The sequence below is a fragment of the Mobula hypostoma genome, chromosome 17 (assembly GCF_963921235.1).
Source record: "Mobula hypostoma chromosome 17, sMobHyp1.1, whole genome shotgun sequence".
NCBI lineage: Eukaryota > Metazoa > Chordata > Chondrichthyes > Myliobatiformes > Myliobatidae > Mobula > Mobula hypostoma.
In genome coordinates, this window is record NC_086113.1 from 63,668,053 (window position 1) to 63,688,939 (window position 20,887).

The following is a 20,887-nucleotide window of genomic DNA, read 5'->3' on the forward strand; positions in this document are numbered from 1 at the left end:
GAAGAAAATGCACACTTAATTTTTCAACAATAAACTCACAATAATATGCATTTTTCCAGGTTCCAGGGTGTTTTATGCATTAGGCCACCAAATTAACACTCTGCATTCCCTATTTCATCAAAATATTGCAGATCCTGAAAACATTGAGGCATGTCCATTGGATGACAGAAGATAAAGAAGTTTTAATACCCCTGTAGCCCTTTAGGTCAAATCCAGTTCATTAGAAACCGGATCAACATTTCAACAATCATTTGGCAGGACAAATACACTCTTGTTGCAAGGAACATGTTAATAGTCTGTACCTACTGTATCTCATTACTGTCCTGTGGGAGTATTTGGATGGTTGTCCTTCTAAGCCAAGTTCCTCATAGGTGTCCTTATCAATAGATAAAATTAACTTCCCTGTGAAAATGCAACAAGAAAAACCATCAACACATGATCAGTGATCATATTCACAGATACTTGAATGTGAATGCATTATCACTTCATATGTTTAATCAAAAACTGTATCTTTAAAAAATATTCCTGGAAAAGACTGTATGCTGAAGATCACCTTATGCCTCTGATTTTTATTTGTAATGTGCAATTAGAATTTTAGTTCATGTAATAAATACTGCTGACCATCTTAAATTAGAATGCTAATGTGTGAAAATGTTCTGTGTGGGACCTTTAATGTCAAGAAGGATATTCTTACATTAGAACTAGCTTGTAGGAAGAGGGTGAAAGTCAGAACTATCTCATTAAATAACTCCCTGAACACAGCCATGTAATTCATAAATGCAACACTTGTCTTTAATAAAGCCAATAGATAATGCAAGGGAAATTCCTTTGCACGGTAAGGTGAAGAACATGGAACTCACTTGTACAAGAAGCGATGAAGGCATAAATAAACACGAGGCAAAACACAAAGACGTGCTGATAAAGTGAGATAGCGGGAGGAGGCTCACGGGAAGCATGAGGAGTAGTTTACACCTTGTAAATTCTACAGTTCTGGGTTGTGTATGTTTGCCCCTATTACATTCATCTTCCAATATCGAACAATATAGACTAGTTATAAGTCTATAAAACAGTACTGCTTAGGCTCACTGAGATGATGCCAATCTAGCGAATCCCATCTATCTACACGTGATCTGTACCCCTCCATTCCTTGCCTATTTACGTCTGTCTAAATGCCTCTTAAACATTGCTATAGTATCTGCTTCCACCACTTCCCCTGGTACCTACCATCCCCTGGAGGGAGGTGGAGTGAGTTCCTCCAAAACGAACCAAGATAAAGTTCCACTAATGATCACCTTTTGCCCTCAGCTTCTGTATCAAGACATCATTCATCCTCATTCCCACCAGACGTAACAAGATCCCACTACTAGCCTATTCTTCTATTCCCCCCACCACCCCTCTCTGTCTTCTACAGAGACCAATCCCTCCACGATGCCATGGTCTGCTATCCCTTCCTGTCTGTTCGTACTTTCCCCTGCAACCATGAAGAAGAAAGCCCTTAACTCCGAGTGGAGTCATCGGGATACCCTCATGACAGCACTTTTTTTTTTAGCAGGCTTTCTTATTTTTATGAGGCTGCGTTGCTAGCTTGATGGTCAACCCAGCACGGATGGAAAGTGTGCAAGGGAGCCGGGTGGATTCGAACTCAGGAGCCTTCGCTCCAAAGTCCGGCGCTAATACCACTACGGCTCCCTACAACATATAATATTTATTCTATGCTTCCTCAGTCACTATCATTCAAGGATATCAGCCATGATTGAAAGGTGGAGCAGACTCGATGGGCCTAATGACTTAATTCTGCTAATGGTCTTAAGGATCTAAACAGTCCTTCCAGGTGAGGTATGTGCACCTCCTCCACTGCATTCGGTGCTCCTGATGTGGCATCCTCTATATCAATGAGGCCATGCTTAGACCAGGCATCCTTCCAGTCCCCCTTTCCCACAACTGACAGCCAGCCCTCCAACCCCCAACCAGTTCTGTACACCCACTACCCACATCCCCCCACTTCATCTGGTCCTGATTCCTTCTGCCTATTACCTCTCCCCTATCACCTTCCCTTACTTATCAGATTCCAGCAATGGCAGACCTTTGTGCTCCAGCTGGTGTCCCAGCCGTCATTTCCCATCACCCTGCTGGCTGCATCTTCCTCCTTTTATTGGTTTTCCTCCATCCATCCATCATGTCTCCCAACTCCTCCCCTACCCAGCTCATCTGCCCATCATTCTTCAACTCCCTTTTCTCCCCTCAGCCCCCTATCACCACTGGCTTCAGTCTCACCACTCCCATTCTCCTTTTTATACTAGCCATTTCCCCTCTCCAATCTGTTTCCTGATGTAGGATTTCTTCCCTCCCCACTCCCCAGCAGATGCTCCTTAACCCACTGAGTTTCTCCAGCAGATTGTTTCCAGCTCTGGATTCCAGCCTCTGCAATTCCCTGTGACTCTAAAAGTAGTCTAACTGAAGCTCTGTACAGCAGCCACATACTCAAAGCCCTGACCAATGAAGGAAAGTAGGCCATATTTTTACCACTTGTGTTGTCACCTTCGTGGAGCTTTGGACTTGCATCCCAAGATCTCCCTGTTTACCAATGCTCCCAAGGGTCCCTGCCATTGCATACTTGGCTCTTCTTTTTGACCTTCCAAAATGCAAATCATCACCCTTTACTGGATTAAATTCCATCTACCATTTTTCCACCCAAATTTCAAACTGATTTATTATTTATTTATTAAGAGATCGTGCGCAGAACAGGCACGATTTAACAGGCAGAACAGGCCCAGTAACCCACTGATTTAACCCTAGCCTAATCACAAGACAATTTACAATGACCAATTAACCTATTAACTGGTATGTCATTGGACTGTGGGAGAACCTGGAGGAAACCTACACGCTCACAGGAAGAACGTACAAATTTTCTTAGAGGACATTGGAATCGAACTCAGACACCGAGCTGTGCTAATGACTGCGCTGCTGTGGCACCCTAATTTATATCTGCTCTACCTTTTGATATCCTTTGTCTTTAACCCCAACCCCACCAATTTTCATGTACTCTGCAAAACTGGGAATCATTCTCAAACATTACATACAACAGAGATCGCAACACTATTCCTTGCAAGACATCATATGCTACAGATCTTCTGTCAGAGAAACACCTCTCCATCATAACTTCTGTCTTTTATGACCAAGCCAATTGTGCATCCAACTTATCAGCTTAAGTTCCTATGTGACTTAATTTTTTGAATCAGCCCACAATGAGGGACTTAGTCAAATACTTTACTAAAGTCCACATAAACTGCCCTAACCTCATTGATCATCTTATCACTTCCTCTAAATACTGCAACTTGTGAAGGAGGACTTCCCTAGGACAAAACCATGCAACCCTAATAAGTTCGTGCTTTTCTAAATGCCAGTAAGTCCTGTCTCTAAGAATCCCCTCCAATAATTTTCCAGCCACTGCTGTAATACTCACTGTTGTCCTGATGCTCTTCTTAAACAAACAAACAACTTTGGGTATTTTCCAGCCTTCTGGCACCTGACCCACAGCTATAGAGGATACAAGGATCCCTCTGGCACCTGACCCACAGCTATAGAGGATACAAGGATCCCTCTGGCACCTGACCCACAGCTATAGAGGATACAAGGATCCCTCTGGCACCTGACCCACAGCTATAGAGGATACAGGGATCTCCCTGGCACTTGACCCACAGCTACAGAGGATACAGGGATCTCCCTGGCACCTGACCCACAGCTATAGAGGATACAGGGATCTCCCTGGCACCTGACCCACAGCTATAGAGGATACAAGGATCCCTCTGGCACCTGACCCACAGCTATAGAGGATACAGGGATCTCCCTGGCACCTGACCCACAGCTATAGAGGATACAGGGATCTCCCTGGCACCTGACCCACAGCTATAGAGGATACAGGGATCTCCCTGGCACCTGACCCACAGCTATAGAGGATACAGGGATCTCCCTGGCACCTGACCCACAGCTATAGAGGATACAGGGATCTCTCTGGCACCTGACCCACAGCTATAGAGGATACAGGGATCTCCCTGGCACCTGACCCACAGCTATAGAGGATACAGGGATCTCCCTGGCACCTGACCCACAGCTATAGAGGATACAGGGATCTCTCTGGCACCTGACCCACAGCTATAGAGGATACAGGGATCTCCCTGGCACCTGACCCACAGCTATAGAGGATACAGGGATCTCCCTGGCACCTGACCCACAGCTATAGAGGATACAAGGATCCCTCTGGCACCTGACCCACAGCTATAGAGGATACAGGGATCCCTCTGGCACCCGACCCACAGCTATAGAGGATACAGGGATCTCTCTGGCACCCGACCCACAGCTATAGAGGATACAGGGATCTCTCTGGCACCTGACCCACAGCTATAGAGGATTCAGGGATCTCTCTGGCACCTGACCCACAGCTATAGAGGATACAAGGATCTTCCTGGCACCTGACCCACAGCTATAGAGGATACAGGGATCTCCCTGGCACCTGACCCACAGCTATAGAGGATACAAGGATCTTCCTGGCACCTGACCCACAGCTATAGAGGATACAGGGATCTCCCTGGCACCTGACCCACAGCTATAGAGGATACAGGGATCTCCCTGGCACCTGACCCACAGCTATAGAGGATACAGGGATCTCTCTGGCACCTGACCCACAGCTATAGAGGATACAAGGATCTTCCTGGCACCTGACCCACAGCTATAGAGGATACAGGGATCTCCCTGGCACCTGACCCACAGCTATAGAGGATACAGGGATCTCTCTGGCACCTGACCCACAGCTATAGAGGATACAAGGATCTTCCTGGCACCTGACCCACAGCTATAGAGGATACAGGGATCTCCCTGGCACCTGACCCACAGCTATAGAGGATACAAGGATCTTCCTGGCACCTGACCCACAGCTATAGCGGATACAACAAAGATCTCTGTCAATGCCTCATCAATCTCCTTCCTCTATGCCTTAGGTTCCTGGAGACTTTAATGCAGAATAAAATTGTTCCAAGTTATGTTAAGATTAGAAACTAATTAGTCCGCATCTCCAGTTTTGCTCAAAAGGTCATAGACCTGAATATGCACTTTGATGAAAGAAAGGGATTTACCTGTTGGAAGCAAAGCTACAGTGTTGTCTTGATCTATTCTGGTATTGTATGACAGTGCATAAAGGTTACCTGAAACAAACAAATTGGAAATTAACTTAAGATGGAAATTTAGCCAAATTGCCTTTCATAAATTATTGGTCTAAACATCACCTTTCTTAACATACGTGTTGATGAATTCAGGCTCAAGGATTTCACAGAGTGGTAACTGCTTCACCAGGTAATAGCTTTCTAAAGTTCTGCTGATGGCACTGATTCCTGGTGGAATCATTCGACATTCTGGTATCAAAATAGAGACCTGCATGAAAATATTCACACATAAAATTATTATAAAGAACTTGAGTAAGTTTCCAGCAAATCTGGTAGCAGCATACATTATTTTTTAACATATTAACAATTGCAGATCAGACATGGGTGCTGAAATTTATCAGTTTAAAGCAACTAACACTCGAAAAACAATTCTAAATTTTTGACGTAAATACCCAGATTACTGGGTACAAGACTCGTAACACAAAAGCTGACAACAGTGTTTGAGGAAGTTGTGGAATCTAGACCAAACAATCAGATTGTCCCACTGGGAGTTTGGTCAAACAGAGAGCTAATTCTTGACTGCCAGGATCACTATTGCTGTCTGTCCAATATTAGTAGAGTCATGCAGAGTGGAAGCACCCAACAGCCCTTCTACTGACTTTCAAACATCCACCAGTACATAGAGCATTAAAGTACAGAGGTTGGGAGAGAGTTAAACAAAATTCAGTGGAAACACAAAAAAGGGATCCACATCGGAATGCGTGAAATTTGTTATGCGGCAGCCGTACAACCCAAGGCATAAAAATTACTGTAAGTTACAAAAAAATTAATAGTGCAAATGAGGCATGGCGAGGTATGGCTCATGAACCGTTCAGAAATCTGCTGACAAAAGGGAGGGAAATTCTGTGGGTCTTGACAATCCCGTCACTGGTTGTTTTCGGTATGGTTATGGTTATAGTCCCACCCCACCGCGTGATACCGAGAGCTGTGAAACCCTAATGAAGGGCCTCCGCCTGAAACATCGACTGTTTACTCTGCTTCATAGATGCTGCCTGACTTGCTGAGTTCTGGCAGAATCTCCCGTGTTTACAACAACCGACCTGCCGAACACTCACCCTGTAGTTATAGTAATGATTATCTATGTGCTTGCGATGCGCCGACTTGCTGTGGGAGAAGTTGGATTTTTCACAGACTAGTAAATGGCGGGAGCACTTTCCCATGTCGCGCAGCATCCTGCCCTCTCCAGCTCACCGATCAGCCCCACGCCGGATCCATCACGCGTGACTGTGACTCGGCTGAACAACCCCTCCGTGGTCCGCACCTACCAGCGCCGGCGATTCGCTGCGCCCTCTGGTGCTCGGAGGTCGGTTCTGCTATTCAGTGATGAAGGGCGCATAACGAAGGCAGTACTGTTCTTGCTCCGAACATTATGTTTGCACTCCCGTTTATGAAGATATAAGATATTTACTTATCTGGTTTATTTTCATTTAACGTAATAATTGGAGACAATCTCCATCTCCTTTGCCAATTAAAAATAAAAACAACTTTCATTTTTGATGTTTATTGTCTTTTAAAGGGTTGGCATTTACTGGTATACTAGGTTTAATGGGCTATTGAAAATGACCCCTTCTGTAGGTAAAGATTAAGCAAATGGTGGGCGTTTGAGATTGATGGGCGTTGAGAAAGAAAAGGCAGAAAAACAGGAGCAGGGTGTATGCCACTAGGCCCCTCAAGCCTGCCCTGCTATTCAATATGCTTATGACTTATGTGACTCTTGATTCCTGTGTTATTTGCTATAGCGCTCAATTCTTAAATCTTCGAAATATGCATCTATCCCTACCTTAAATATATATTCAATGATTTGATCTCCACTGCCCTCAATGCTGGAGGATTCCAGGTATTCATCACTCTCTACAAGAAGACTCACGATTGACTGGACCTTACTGTCAAGCCCCCTAGAATCTTATATGTTTGAATAAAGTCTCCTTTTACTCTTCAAACCAAAACTACTGACCCCTACAACTTTTACTTACCACATCTGTGTATTGTTACAGCAGTTGCAGTTTCTTTTCATTTTCATTTACCAAGTGAAATTTTATTGAACCCTGAAAATTTCTTGTGAATAAACATTAGGATATCTTGCAAAAGTCTTAATAATGGCTACCATATGCAAGTGTGAATTACTGATAAATATCACAGACAAAAAGAATCTAGTAGCATGTGGAACTTCACTACCTGCAGTCTTGCCAATCAATGAAACTCCTATCAATCATTTACTCTGCTGTCCCTGAACAGTGTTTAATCTAATTAGCTAATTTATTTTCAATTCCCACAGATTTTCTTGATCTTCTGTCAAATCCATGCAGATGGGTGCAAATATGCTGGGTGTTGTCAATTTCACAATAAAGAAAATAGTGGAGAAATTGTACAGAATATATAGAGGTGCAAGGGAAGTACATAAAATATTAAGACTTTTCAGTAGAGAAGCCATTTGCTGAGAAGGGTTGCAGATCTCCAATCCTCCTTAGAAGGAAGGTGCCAGAAGGTAGGATTGACACGATCCTGTTCAAAAAAAGGAATACAACAAGCCACTACTACTCAGTCTAAAACACAGTGTGAAACTTTCAGAAGCAATAATTTAGGACTCACCAATTTCTGTGATACTTTTTTTATTGTCCTAATTTCCAAATGATTTATTTTTTATCTTAGTTAGTGTGGAGCAGGCCCTTCTGGCCCTTCGAGCCATACCGCAAAGCAATAACAATACAGAAAAAAAACGTGCAATAGCTGCAGAGAAAATGCAGTACAGGTAGATAATAAAGGCCAAGATCATAAGAAGGTAGATTATGAGATCAAAAGAGACCTGGCACCTTTGCTGTCTCCGAGAGAATTTAGCATGGTTGAGAGTGAGGTTGAAATGGAATATGTGGCCTAATGGCATAGCACAAACCAATGATTGGCTCCAATTCTTTACCAACTCACCAACTAAAGCATCAAGAAAGAATGAAATCAGTGAGGATGACAGCAGAAAGTAATCGGCTATTCAGTGCCATCTGCCTGCATTTGATCTGGCTCCTTCGCCCTCTCATTCGCTGCTGTCATAGGAAGGTGCAGGAGTCTTGGGCAGGGTTTGATTGGTGCAGTCTGTGGATTTGATTCATTTTTAGAAGACACTGCATTTCATGTTGTATGTGTTTCTGGTATCTTTATTGCTATTTTGCGCAATTTTGATCTGGCATATTGGCTCTGCGGCCTGCAGTCAATGAACAATACAGTACTACATTGAACTGAACTAAACTGAATGTTCCTAGGGTGTTTCAAGGACCCTGCACTTTGGTGTTTTATATCCAGTATGCTTTTCATTCATTTTTTGCCATTTGCATGATTTGTTCTCTTTTTTGGTACAGATTCCTTTGATCCTTTGAACAGATTCCATGTTCTTTTTTTTTGTTTCTTGGTTGTCTGCAAGATGACAAATCTCAGGGTTGAATACTGCATACATACTTTGAATCTTTTATCATTATATTAGCGAACCACTTATAACAGTGGGATAGAATCTGCCCTTAAGCCTGGTAGTACATACATTCATCATGACCAATTACTTCTTTTGCTGAGGCAGTGTGAAATTTAAAAAGCATTTGGTTACTTTCAGGACTTTTCTGTGGGATTCAATCAAAACAATTTACTTCCTTAGAAGTTTGCAAAGATTTGGCATATCACCTAATTGACAAACTTCTATAGATGCATGGTGGAGAGTATATTGATTGGTGTTTCCATACTAGCCTATGATGCAACCAATGCCCTTGAGCAAAAGATCTTCCCCTCTATTGAGTACATCTACACAGAGTGCTGTAGCAGGAAAGCGACCTTCAGTATCAGGGACCCCACCACCCAGGTCATGCTCTCTTCTCATTGCTGCCATCAGGAAGAAGATACAAGAGCCTCAGGACTCACAGCACCAGGTTCAGGAACAGGTATTACCCCCCAACCATCAGGGGCTTGAACCAGAGGGATAACTTCACTTGCTCCCACACTGAACAGTTCCCTCAACCTACAGATTCACTTTCAATACATGTTCATCATATATTCTCAATATTTATTGCTTATTTAACTACTATTATTTTATCTTTTGTATTTGCATCGTTTGTTGCCTTTTGCACATTGGTTGTTTGTGTGCCCTGTTGGGCGATTCTGTTATGGTTTTTAAGATTTACTGAGGATGCCTATAAGAAAAGAAATCTGAAAGTGGATCTTATCATAAGATTGCTTATTTTACTTGCTGCAGGGGAAGACCATCACCTCACATGAACCTGTGACAGCTTCAGAAAAACACGATAGTCACTCCTTTATACCCAAGTGTTAGGAACTAACTTGTCAGTTCAAGTTCAGGCTGCATCTCATTCACCTGCTTAATCAACGTACTTGGCATTAATCAATGTACTTCCAGTAACCAAATCAGTTGGGGCTGCAGTTTGTCAAGGCCTCAGATTTAATCGGCATAATGTTGCATGAACACCATTAGTAAAGCACTCCAGTACAATACAGGTTCCATTTTGTTACTAACAAAAATGCCATTTTGTTTCTACAAGTACATTTTTACTGTTGTGTGAATGAAGTCACCTGAGAAAAGCACTGATAGATACAAAGCAGCTTCCCTATTCAACAAAACAAGGTACTGTAGGCATCATACAGGCTTTCATTCGAAAGGTCTGGCTGGCCCAACACAGGCTTGATATTTTATGTGCCAAACATCAAAGGACAATTCCCTATTTATAATGTGTAGACAATGCTTTCTTTGAAACTACACAAAAATTTCACACCTCTCCATTCAGACTCATCAACCACAGATATGCAAATTAATTTTAATCGGCACTGTCTGGTCCGGGATTCCCAACTTTTAGGAACCTATTGTTTGGAGCTGTACTCCAAATTAAATCCATAATACATTTTCAGATGTGAAGACCGGTAGCCAATGTCAATTGCTCAATGTATATGTCCTGTACCCATTCAGGCAGGTGAGGCTCGTCAGCCTTGGACAACAGCCCACCTAGGAGAAGGAAAGCTCTGGTTTTAAACTTCTGCTGCCTTGCGGCCATATCCACCCACGGGAAAGGCTTTGGGAGTAAACCCCGAGGAAGAAATCCAGAGCCGGGATCCCTAAGGCAGTTTGATGTTGTTTACAACTTCACTCTAGCAACCTCTGACGACACTGGTGCCAAGCTGTATCAGCGCTTGCCCTTCCCTTGGGCTACATCAGTGACATGGAGAGGGGAACCTGCTGCATGGACAACAGCCGGTTCTTCAATTCTTTCTGCCCAGGCTTGCACCCTGGAGGGGACACAGTCCACCAAAGGCACAAACATATGATCCCCTGGGATCGATGGCTGCCCAAACCCAAAAATCACTAACACTGCATTCCCCCCTTTTTGTTGTTTCATGACACTATATTTCACCAAATACAGTAATTGAAATATGTATATATGTGCATATAAAGCAATGATGCAGTTTCAAATCCCTACCCAAAATTTTGGGTTCATTCACTTTAATGAGTACCCAATCTTTTCCTTAATATCCTCTCCTTTGTCCTGTTATTTCACACAAAAATCGTAAAATAAACAGCCATTATTATAATACCAATAGTTATACCGTAATATAGAATGGTTGCTACCATCCATCTGTGTAATAGTTGTGATACTGATCCTCTACTTTCTTAATCTCTTCAGTAGCTTCTCAGATGTGATTTACCCTGTCAGTTATATTTTCTGATCTGCCAGGTATGCAAGTACAGCAACACAAGTCCCCTCCCCTTTTGTCACAATGGGGCGGGGGGCACTGGGAACAGACCCAAATGCAAGACACAGACACTGAAGTACAAGGAACAGGACTTGACTGGAATAGGGACGTGACAGGATACAGGCAAGGAGCAGGGACAAGAACACAGACTTGGGCTAGGACATGGACTAGACAGGGGACCTGGACCAGGACCAGGAACAATGAACTAGGAGCCTGGGCTTGGACTCCGAGCCAGAGACTGGACAAGGACCCAGGACCTGGGTCTTGCCTCAGGCTCGGACCCCAGAACTAGGCAAGGACATGACATGGCTGCAGGACAGGATGTGGCTGGGGTCTTGGCTCTTGAGGCTGCAGAGGTTGATAACTCAGAGGTTGGAGCTAGGAGACAGACTGGGAACTGTACAGCAACAGAGCTGGGACTTATCCTTTGAAAAGCCAGGACTCATCTTTAACAAGACACCAACATAACAAGACACGAACATGAGACAGGACAGTACATAGTCAGAGCTGGGACTTGTACTTAGACAAGCCGGGACTCAACTTCTTTTCCACACCAAGGTGGGACAGGACCATCCATTGGGTAACGGTAGAACAGCCAGACTTACCCAACGGAGGCAAAGACAAGTCAGGTTCCCCCACAGGGCAACAGCAGAATGGCCTGACTTACCCTGCAGAGGCAAGGACAAGAAGAGACAAACACTAAAGAACAACAGACAGTTCCATCTCTGCATCGGGAAGCTCCGAGTCTCAGTTCAGCCAGCAACCTCAGCTGGCTACAGAAACAGCCAGATCCCTACCTATCTCGGAGTGGCTGACAGCCACTCAGCTGGCCCAGGAAACAGCCGAACCCATACTGCAAAGACAGCTCTGACTATCAACAAGGCTCCATGAAGCGATGGTTTTCTAACACAGCCTAAAGATGGCAAGTGGCTGCTCTAGTCTTCCACTGGCAGGTTGCTCCCAGGAAATCTTGACAAGACAAACCAACAGCCCACACTTGACCTCAAGGCCACTTATATTCCAAGCCCCAAGATGGTAATCAGGTGCCTATGATTAACTCATCCAAACAAGGGACAGCTGGAAGACCCAGAGTCCTAGGTCCACAGACCAGACCATGAACCAGAATGCAGACTTTACCGACTGGACCATGACACCTTTTTCCAGACAGAATAAAATCTAAAGCCATTCTGTTCTGTAATGCTACTGTATGAACAGCCATCAGTTCTGTTGACAACTTAATGCTTGCTGGGTTTGATCAAAGGCATTTGCAGTTTCATTCACTATTTTCTCCAAAGCAGATGCCATATTAATCAGTTCCCATGACAATCCTGAGGTCCCATATCCTGGAAAGGCAATCACCCAGTATCTCTTGGCCTCTGTTACAGATCTCTGGTGTCACTGGACCAGAGGGTGGTGATGTAGTGATGCAAGTGTCAAGTGTTGCATGTGAGGCACTTCCAGAACCATGACCCTGTCCACTTCCTCTCATATTGGGCAGGACATGCCTGGCAGCTAGGGGCAGGCCCCATAATCACATACCCAGTAAGTGCCATTCAGCAGACAGGGAGCACAGATTTGTCAGTTCCATACATGTATTTTTACTGTTCTTCAGATAGGGGCCCTTGCTCTACCAGTTGTAGTGACACATTACCTGATGAAAGCACTTCAGTTCCAGAAACAAGCATTTGAATCGCATTCTCAATCACTGAGGAGCCATCAGTGTGTAGAATCAAACCTTTGGCAGGGTAATAACCAACAGGACACTCAGTCTCCATGTTCCTAACTTAGGACTGCTATCATGTGTTTCAGGTTGACATACATTTCTAATGCACATGCAGTACACAAGGTCATCTTTAAAGTTTGAAACACTTTCAGTTGTTCTTCATGAAGAGTCACAGGTTCAACTGAGCACTTCTTGTCCTTCAGTAGATAGTTGAGCGGTTGAGCAATAGTCAATTAATCTGCCACTAGCTTGTCAATACAGTAATTAACAATAGTTTCATCTGACATAGCTGTCAATCTTTTTGTTTCATCACCATCATTCTCATAGGAGTTGCTAGGACCAGTGCAGAGTCCAGTCATCTCTATTCTGTAATTCCTCAGAGTTCAAATGGTGTCACTGTTCCTGGAGTCCTATATAAGGAGAAAGTGAATTGTTCAGCTGTATCACAGATATTTGACGTTTCTTTCAATTAGTAAAAGATTTCACTCACCTCATTAACTTTCAATTGTTCACATATTTCACTAAGCTTGTTTTAAATTGTTCCATTCATCCTCTCTACTAGTCTACTGAACCTCATGGGGAAGTCGCATCACTGCCGCAATACAAGAATCACACATCTATTTCAGAAATGTGTAGAACAATTTCCTTACTGATACAGGGCTTCAATTTCTAATGCATAAAATGGTTATTTCCAGCAGAGTTATAATGAGCTGTATAGTGAAGATAACAATGCTACTTACCAAGTTGTAGGTCTAAAAAGAATGTAGAGAAGTCTCCAGCTTTCAAAGACTCCCAAAAATCTTCCAAACTCGTTGATAAGTGGGTTGACTACTACTGGATCCATAATTCTTCTGCTGATCCCTTCCCATAGTTATTAAAAATATACCATGCTGGTGTACCCTTATTAGGGACAGGGAAGGTGTCACAATGGGGTTCTGGGAATGGACCCAAATGCAAGATACAGACACTGAAGTACAGGGAACAGGACTTGACTAGAGTAGGGACATGACAGGATACAGGCAAGGAGCAGGGGCAAGAACGCAGACTTGGGCGAGGGAAAGCGGGACTAGGACTAGGAACCATGGACTAGGAGACAAGGGTTGGACTCCAAGCACGAGACTGGACAAGGACCCAGAACCTGAGTCTTGCCTCAGGCTCAGACCCCAGAACCAGGCAAGGACATGACATGGCTTGAGGCTTGGGGTCTTAGAACTTGAACCTGGCTGCAGGATCCTCAGGGCTGGGGCTCCTGGGTCTGGAGCCTGGCTGCAGGATCCTTGGGGCTGGGGCTCCTTGGAGCTCAGAGACTGGGAACTGAACATCAACATAGAGCCGCGACTTATCCTTCAACAAGCCAGGACTCATCTTTAACACAACACTAACATGAGACAGGACAGAACATAGACAGAGCCAGGACTTATCCTGAGACAAGCCAGGACTCAACTTCTCCACACTAAGGTAGGACAGGTCCACCTGTTGGATAATGGCAGGACAGTCAGACTTACCCAAGAGGCAAAGACATGTCCCCCCCACAGGGCAACAGCAAGACCACCTGACTTACCCCACAGAGGCAAGGACAAGACAAGACAAAACAAAATATGACCCCCCACAGGGCAACAGCAAGACAGCCTGACTTACCCCACAGAGGCAAGGACAAGAAGAGACAAACACCAAAGAACAGACAGTCCCATCTCTGCTCCAGGGTAGCTCCAAGTCTCAGTTTGGCCAGCAACCTCAGCTGGCTACAGAAATAGCCAGATCCCTACCACAAAGACAGCTCCAACTACTGACCACAAGGCTCCATGAGGGGACGGTTCCTCAACACAGCCTAAAGATGGTAATTAGCTACTCCAGCAGGTTGCTTCAAATGGGACTGACAAAACAATCCCAAGGCTACTTATATTGCAAGCCCAAAGATGGGAATCAGGTGCCAATGATTAACTCAAACAAGGGACAGCTGGAAGACCCGGATTCCTGAGTCCACGGACTGGACCGTGAATCGGAATGCGGACTTCATGGACCGGACCAATGACAGAAGGACTCTCCTTGTCTCATTATTATATCAATTTCTAGACTCTCTTCCTCACCCTGCTTACCGTATTTTATTATTCTTTTGTTCACTACAGTATCCTGTAGGGATTAAATTTATGAATACAGTTTTCACAAATCCCACCCCCGCTCTTACTTGCATATTTTTCCTGATATCATTGTATCCTTGATGACAGATCTTAGGTGTGCCTGACAGTCTTACCTTATGGATTTGGTGTGTCCCTGATGCCAGAGGTGCCCTTGACACTCTTCCCAATCATACTCATTTGTTTCTTGTCACTGTAATGAAAGTGTCAGAATCATAGAGAGAGAAACTGATCCTCTCAGTAGACAGTAGCTCAGATCACAGTATATAAAATGGGAACATGGCAGAACCTGGCATTTTCTACTCACCTGGATAGGTCACACACAGTAAAAAAGCAACTCTTCCACATGAGGTTCCCTGGAAGCAGGCAATCACCAGAATTCCTCTTGGTCCCCTCCTACACCTAACATGCAATCTTGGTGGAACCTCTTGAGTTCCGTCAAGCACCTTTCCATTACATCTTATAACTACAATTAAATCAGAGTGGATCAATCATGAGTGTGTTAATTTTACTTGCTGCAAGGGATGACTATCATTGCACAAGAGCCAGTGATAGCTACTTAAAAAAAAACTACACAGCATAGTCACTGCTTTATACCCAACTGTTAACGATTGTGTGTCAGTTCAAGGTAAGGGTGCATCTTTTTCGCCTGCTTAATCAGTGCAATTGAGATTCTTCCAGTATCCAAATCTGCTGGGTCTGTAGTTTATCAAGGACTCAGGTTCCATCAGCATAATGTTGCACTCTGATACAACAGAGGTTCCATTTTGTTAGAGACAAAAATTCCATTTTGTTTCCAAAAGTAAAATATATTTCCACAGTGCCTAATACTTTTTGCACAGTACTGTAAGTAATTTTATGAAATGCACTGTACTTCTGCCATAAAAAAAATTCAAGACATATGTGTGTGATGATAAACTTGATTCTGATATGGGTCTCTATTGTAGGCTGATAGTGGGAAGGGGGCAGGGAGAGGGCAATCATGGTTTGGAAAAGAAGGAGGGAGCGGAAAGCACCAGTATAATGATTTGTGTTATTTATTTAATTGGGTTCTCTTTATCTAGTTTTGGGACTTGCGTGAAAATCTGATCACATTTTAGGTCATATTTGTGCAAAAATAGAGAAAATTCTAAAGGGTTCACGAACTTTCTAGCACCTTGTATGTATGTAAGGAATTTCTTCTTTTATGTTACTGCGTAGGCTAATTAAAATGGCTTCTTTGTTATGTTAACTGCTGAGAAAGTTCTCTTGCTAGCAGCTTGTTTGGGTTATATTATTGATAAGAGAGATAATGAACCAATTATGATAGATGTTATTCTTTCTTGTGTGTCTGTAAGCTATTGTGATGCGTGGGTTTTTGAGCAGAAGGCGCGATGGGGAGAGAGAGAGTGGATGCAATGCTGTGAGCTGGCTGATGGGACGGACCCTGAGCCGGAGTCCGAGATCCAGGGCGAGGAGAGAAGACAAAGACAGACTCGCGTGGAGCATCTGGTCGCCACCTTTGTTGGTCCCAGGCAGTGGGTCGAGGTGGTCAGAGAGGACCAAATAGTGAAAAGAGGACCGTTGCTAGAGCTCCAACTGGTGTGCACGAGGAAGTTGAACTTTGATAAGTTTGGAGCCTTTAACTTACCTTTTATATTTTATCTCTGTTAATTATATAGTTCCAGTAATATCTATAAATTGTAATCATTTAATCGTATATGGTGTATTGTCTGTTATTTGGCAGGTTGGGATACATCACACAGCATCCACACAAAGTTGATTACCCAGTTTGGCAGGGCCGAAGGCTGCTTCCCCTAGACAACAACGAGTTGAGCGAGCCTGAAGCTTACCAGGGGAGCTACATCTGGGGGCTCGTCCGGGATTGGATTCAGTGGTGTGCTGCGTGATTGCCCTGTTTAAATCAGTGCTGTTGTGTCTTTGTGGGATTGCAGTTAGTAATGTGTGTCTCTGTGGGATTGCTGGTTATTACTGCATGCGTGTTGGTGGTGGGACCAGGGGCTGTCCATACTGTTAGGAGAGAGAGGAAAGAGTGGTCTGATTCAGAGATAGTGTACAAGGTCCTGAATTACCCCTATGAACTGTGCTCGTTTACCCCTATTAACTGTGCTTTTGAAAAGAGAGAGAGAGTTATTTAACACCAACAGCTTGTTTTTAAAAGAGAGAGAGAGATGAAGTCTGCTCACAGGGTGTTGGTACTTCTCAAGGACAGTCGCCTGCTTATGTATTTCTTACACAGAGAGAGGAAGGAGGAATTATTTGAATGACAGCTGGTATCCAGTACAGTGAGATAAATAGGAGGTCAGATGATATAGACCTCAGACACATGTTTTGGACACTGAATGAGCTTTGTTGTGCCTGCAGAAAAAGTGAGTTTTTGGAGGATCGATCAGTCACTCTTGCAGTGAAAAGGAAAGGGGTTGACTGGTGGGGAGTTGTCCACATGTCCACGCTCACCTGGGTGATAGCTCCACTGCAGAAAACTGGTCCCCTTTGTTGTGGTCCCAGTCGGTGACTTTTTTAAGGATTTCGGAGGATAATGAGAAGATCGACGGTGTCAGCTCACCTGAAGACTCAAATCTCTCCATCTCTCTCTCTCTCTCCATCACTACTCAGCTCAATACCATGAACTGAACTGAACTTTACTCATCATTGTAAGATGGTATCTTTTTACCCGTAGACTTAAAGAAGTTTGGTTTTTCACATATATTTCCACCCTTACTGATTGACTTACTTATATATAATCATTGCTAATCTGTTTGATTTATCTTCATTTATATTACTGTATTGCATAGTTACTAATAAATATTATTAGTTTATAGCAATACTAGACTCCAAAGTGTTTTCCATCTCTGCTGGTTCTTTATTCCCTTCACGGGGTACATGACAAAATTGGGGGCTCGTCTGGGATATGAAAAAAATTGGTTGAATTGATTGGGGAAAATCCCTTTTGATTTGGTTGTGTGGAAGCACAGCAGAAATGGACGTTAGTGTTGAGAAGTTTATGTTGGAACCAACCCCGGAAGTGTTGGATGATGCTACAAGGGTTGTGCTGTTGGGAATTGCTCAAAAGTTAAGACTAAAGGTAACCATTAAAATGAGGAGAGCTCAGATGCAGATGATAATAGCCCCGCATTATATAGATAAGGGAACGTTTGATGAGGAGGCGTTAGAGTTGTTTGTTGGAAGGAAACCTACTGAGGCTGAGGTTTAGTTGAACTTGCAATTGAAATTAAAACAGCTCAAGGCTATTGAAGCAGAAAAGAGGAGGGTCCGTGAGGCCACAGAGGCAGCAAAACAGAGAGCAGAAGCAGCAAAACAGAGAGAAGAGGCAGAAAGACAGAGACAGTTTAGAAGGAGGATGTGGCAGCTGAGAGGTTTAGTGTCGAACCCTGATGATTTTTACAGCTCGGAAGGGCTTGTTTTGTGTGATGAATTTAAAAGGTGTGTTCCTGATGATGTAAGGGCATACCCCGATGCAGAGGATGCCGCTACCTTGTGGGGGTCTTCTAAAGAGGCAGCCGAAGAGGTTTTAACCCATGAGGTTGAGTTTACTCCAGATGAGAGTTTGCAAGAGAATAGCTGAGAGGTTTGGGGTGACCTTGAATTTGAAACTGGGACAAGTGATGACAGTCCAGAAGAGGCAGCTGTCCTGATTGCATGTATTCAGGTTGTTGAAGTACCTGTGAATTCACAGGGATCTGAACCTTATGTTGAAGCTCAGTTAAAGTCAGAAGTGTCTGACTTGGTTGAAAAGGAATGCAGTTTTTTTGTGTCAGATGATCTTGGTTCAGTGAATAAGGGGTTAACCTTGGTACCAGTGGAATGTGAGGATTCTCAGTCACTTGTATTGAATGGTGTTTTAAAAGTTAGTGATGAGGTGGAAATTGATGAGGTAAGTTTTAATGAAAATAAAGGGGAAAGTGCTGTTCCTGGACTTTCGGATAAAGTGCTGGAAAAGGTTGGATTGGTTGCACAACCTTTGACCCTGCTTGCAGGACAGAGGCCTGCTGAGAAAGGATGTGCTACTCTGTGGAATTTTGTTTGGACATGTGGAAGTACACACCTGCAAGGACATGCTGTTATTCAGTGTGATGTTATGGAAGCAAGTCGAAGTGAAGGTTGTAATCAGATAAAGGGATTGTTTGGCCTCTTCCATGATGTATAGGTGGTTCTTATAAGCCTGGTGATGGTGTTACATTTAGTAAACAATGGAGGAATGTTGACACCTCTCCAAGATAAGGTTGGTATAGCTGTTCAACTGATGAGCAAAGCTGCTGTTGAGGCCTATAATAGTAAAACTAGAGGTTTAAATTATGATGATGTGTCACAGACTTTTCTACATTCCAGATTCCAGCAGGACTTAGAGGGTAGTAAAGCCGAGGAGAGTAAGATGTATGAGAAAGGGTTGTCCTTATGGAGGAAGGAATTTACAGAGGAACAGAAGCGAGATTCTGAAATGATGGCTCTTTTTAAAGGAGATAGCTCTCACAGGAGAGGTTCAGAGAGAGTAAGTGGGATATTACCTTGAAGATGGGGTGTTGATGAGGAGGTGGAGACCAGCCACTGTGCCTGCAAGTCACGTGGTGGTTCTGAAAGTTTACAGAGCTGAAAGTTTAAACATGGCTTACAGTATGCCTTTTGGTGGACATCATGGAGTGAGAAAGACAGTGAACAGGATTATGAAGGAATTTTACTGGCCTAGTTTAAGAAAGGATGTTGTGAATTGTAACAGGATTCGCCATACCTGCCAAGTTGAGGGGAAACTTAATCAGGTTATTCAAGTCACACCACTTAAACCAATACCTGCTTTAGATGAACCTTTTTTCTAGGGTCATAGTGGATTGTGTAGGCCCATTGCAAAAGACTGCAACTGGTTACCAGTATGTGTTAACAATTGTGTGTGCTGTGTCTAGGTCCCCTGAAGCAGTGTCTTTTGAAAACACCAAGGCCAAGACTGTGGTAACAGCATTCAGTAAATTTTACACACTGGTAGGTCTGCCCAAAGAAATTCAATTTGACCAGGGCAGTAACCTTACTTTGAGAACATTCCAGGGGATAGTTAGAGAATTGGAAGCTAGGCACATGGTGTCATCTGCATATCACACAGAGTCCAAGGGAGCCTTGGAACAGTTCAATTCAACTCCTAAGCCCATGATTAAAGCATATTGTGTGAGAAATGGGAAAAATTGGGATGAAGGGGTTTCCCTACTCTTATTTATTGTTGGAGATTCGACTCAGAGGGCATTGGAGGGTAGTTTGTTGGAATCTGTATTCAGTTACAGGCCAAAAGGACCTTTGATCCTACTCAGAGAACTATGGTCTGATTTGGAAATATGTGTCAGTGTGCTTAATTATGTTTTCAAACTCTGGAAGAGATTTAGTAAGCTTTGTGACCTTGCTAAGGGAAGTTTACCAAATGGTTGAATTAAAATAAAACACTTGTTTGCCAGAATTGCAGCTGGGAGAATTGTTATGGAACAAAATGGAGTCGTGGAATCTGATAATGGGGTGGAAAAACATGTTTACCCATTGAATCTAGTCTCACCAAGATGCCAGAATTCCATTGTTTTGAAAAATGTTACTGATAAGGTCCATCAGTTGGACCCTAAACTGCAAAAACAAGTGAGAGAACAAATTGGCAAACATAAAGATTTATGTTCTGGTGGTCTGAAGCAGTGCACATGTGCAGTGCGTCACGTCATTATAAATTCAGCCCAGCCCATGAAACAGAACCTTTCCAGAGTGAACTTTGAGAAAAGTAAAATGGTTGAACAAGAAATTAGAAACAAGAAAGAACAAGGAAAGAGAATGGATGACTGCATTGATAGAGTGGGGAAGGCTAAATACCTTATAAAGATTGACTTGTTGAAAGGATGCTGGGGTGTTCCTTTAATAGAGAGGGCTAAAGAGAAATCAGCATTTGGGGCATTTCAAAGAATGATCAATTCTGTAATTGGAGGTTTAGGAAACATAAGGGCTTATATCAATGATTTAGTAGTCTGGAATGACACGTGGGAAGAGCATATTGCAGCAGTAGAAAAACTGTTTGGCAGACTTTCCAAAGCCAATCTTACCGT

General features: G+C 43.4%; 1 protein-coding gene across 2 annotated transcripts in view; it reads right to left on the reverse strand.

The window, feature by feature from the left end:
* The window catches only part of rpp40 (ribonuclease P/MRP 40 subunit), a 40,744-nt gene extending 34,258 nt beyond the window's left edge, over positions 1 to 6,486 (reverse strand). For both annotated transcript variants that reach the window (XR_010020802.1, XM_063070029.1), the window contains exons 1-4: positions 6,272 to 6,486; positions 5,280 to 5,424; positions 5,130 to 5,198; positions 307 to 402 (exon numbers count right to left, since the gene is read on the reverse strand). Coding sequence is in view for 1 of the 2 variants with exons in the window: in XM_063070029.1 (XP_062926099.1) it covers positions 307 to 402; positions 5,130 to 5,198; positions 5,280 to 5,424; positions 6,272 to 6,388 (427 nt within the window). In the remaining variant the exon portion in view is untranslated. The remainder of the gene's footprint in view (positions 1 to 306; positions 403 to 5,129; positions 5,199 to 5,279; positions 5,425 to 6,271) is intronic.
* Positions 6,487 to 20,887: the final 14,401 nt, after the last annotated feature.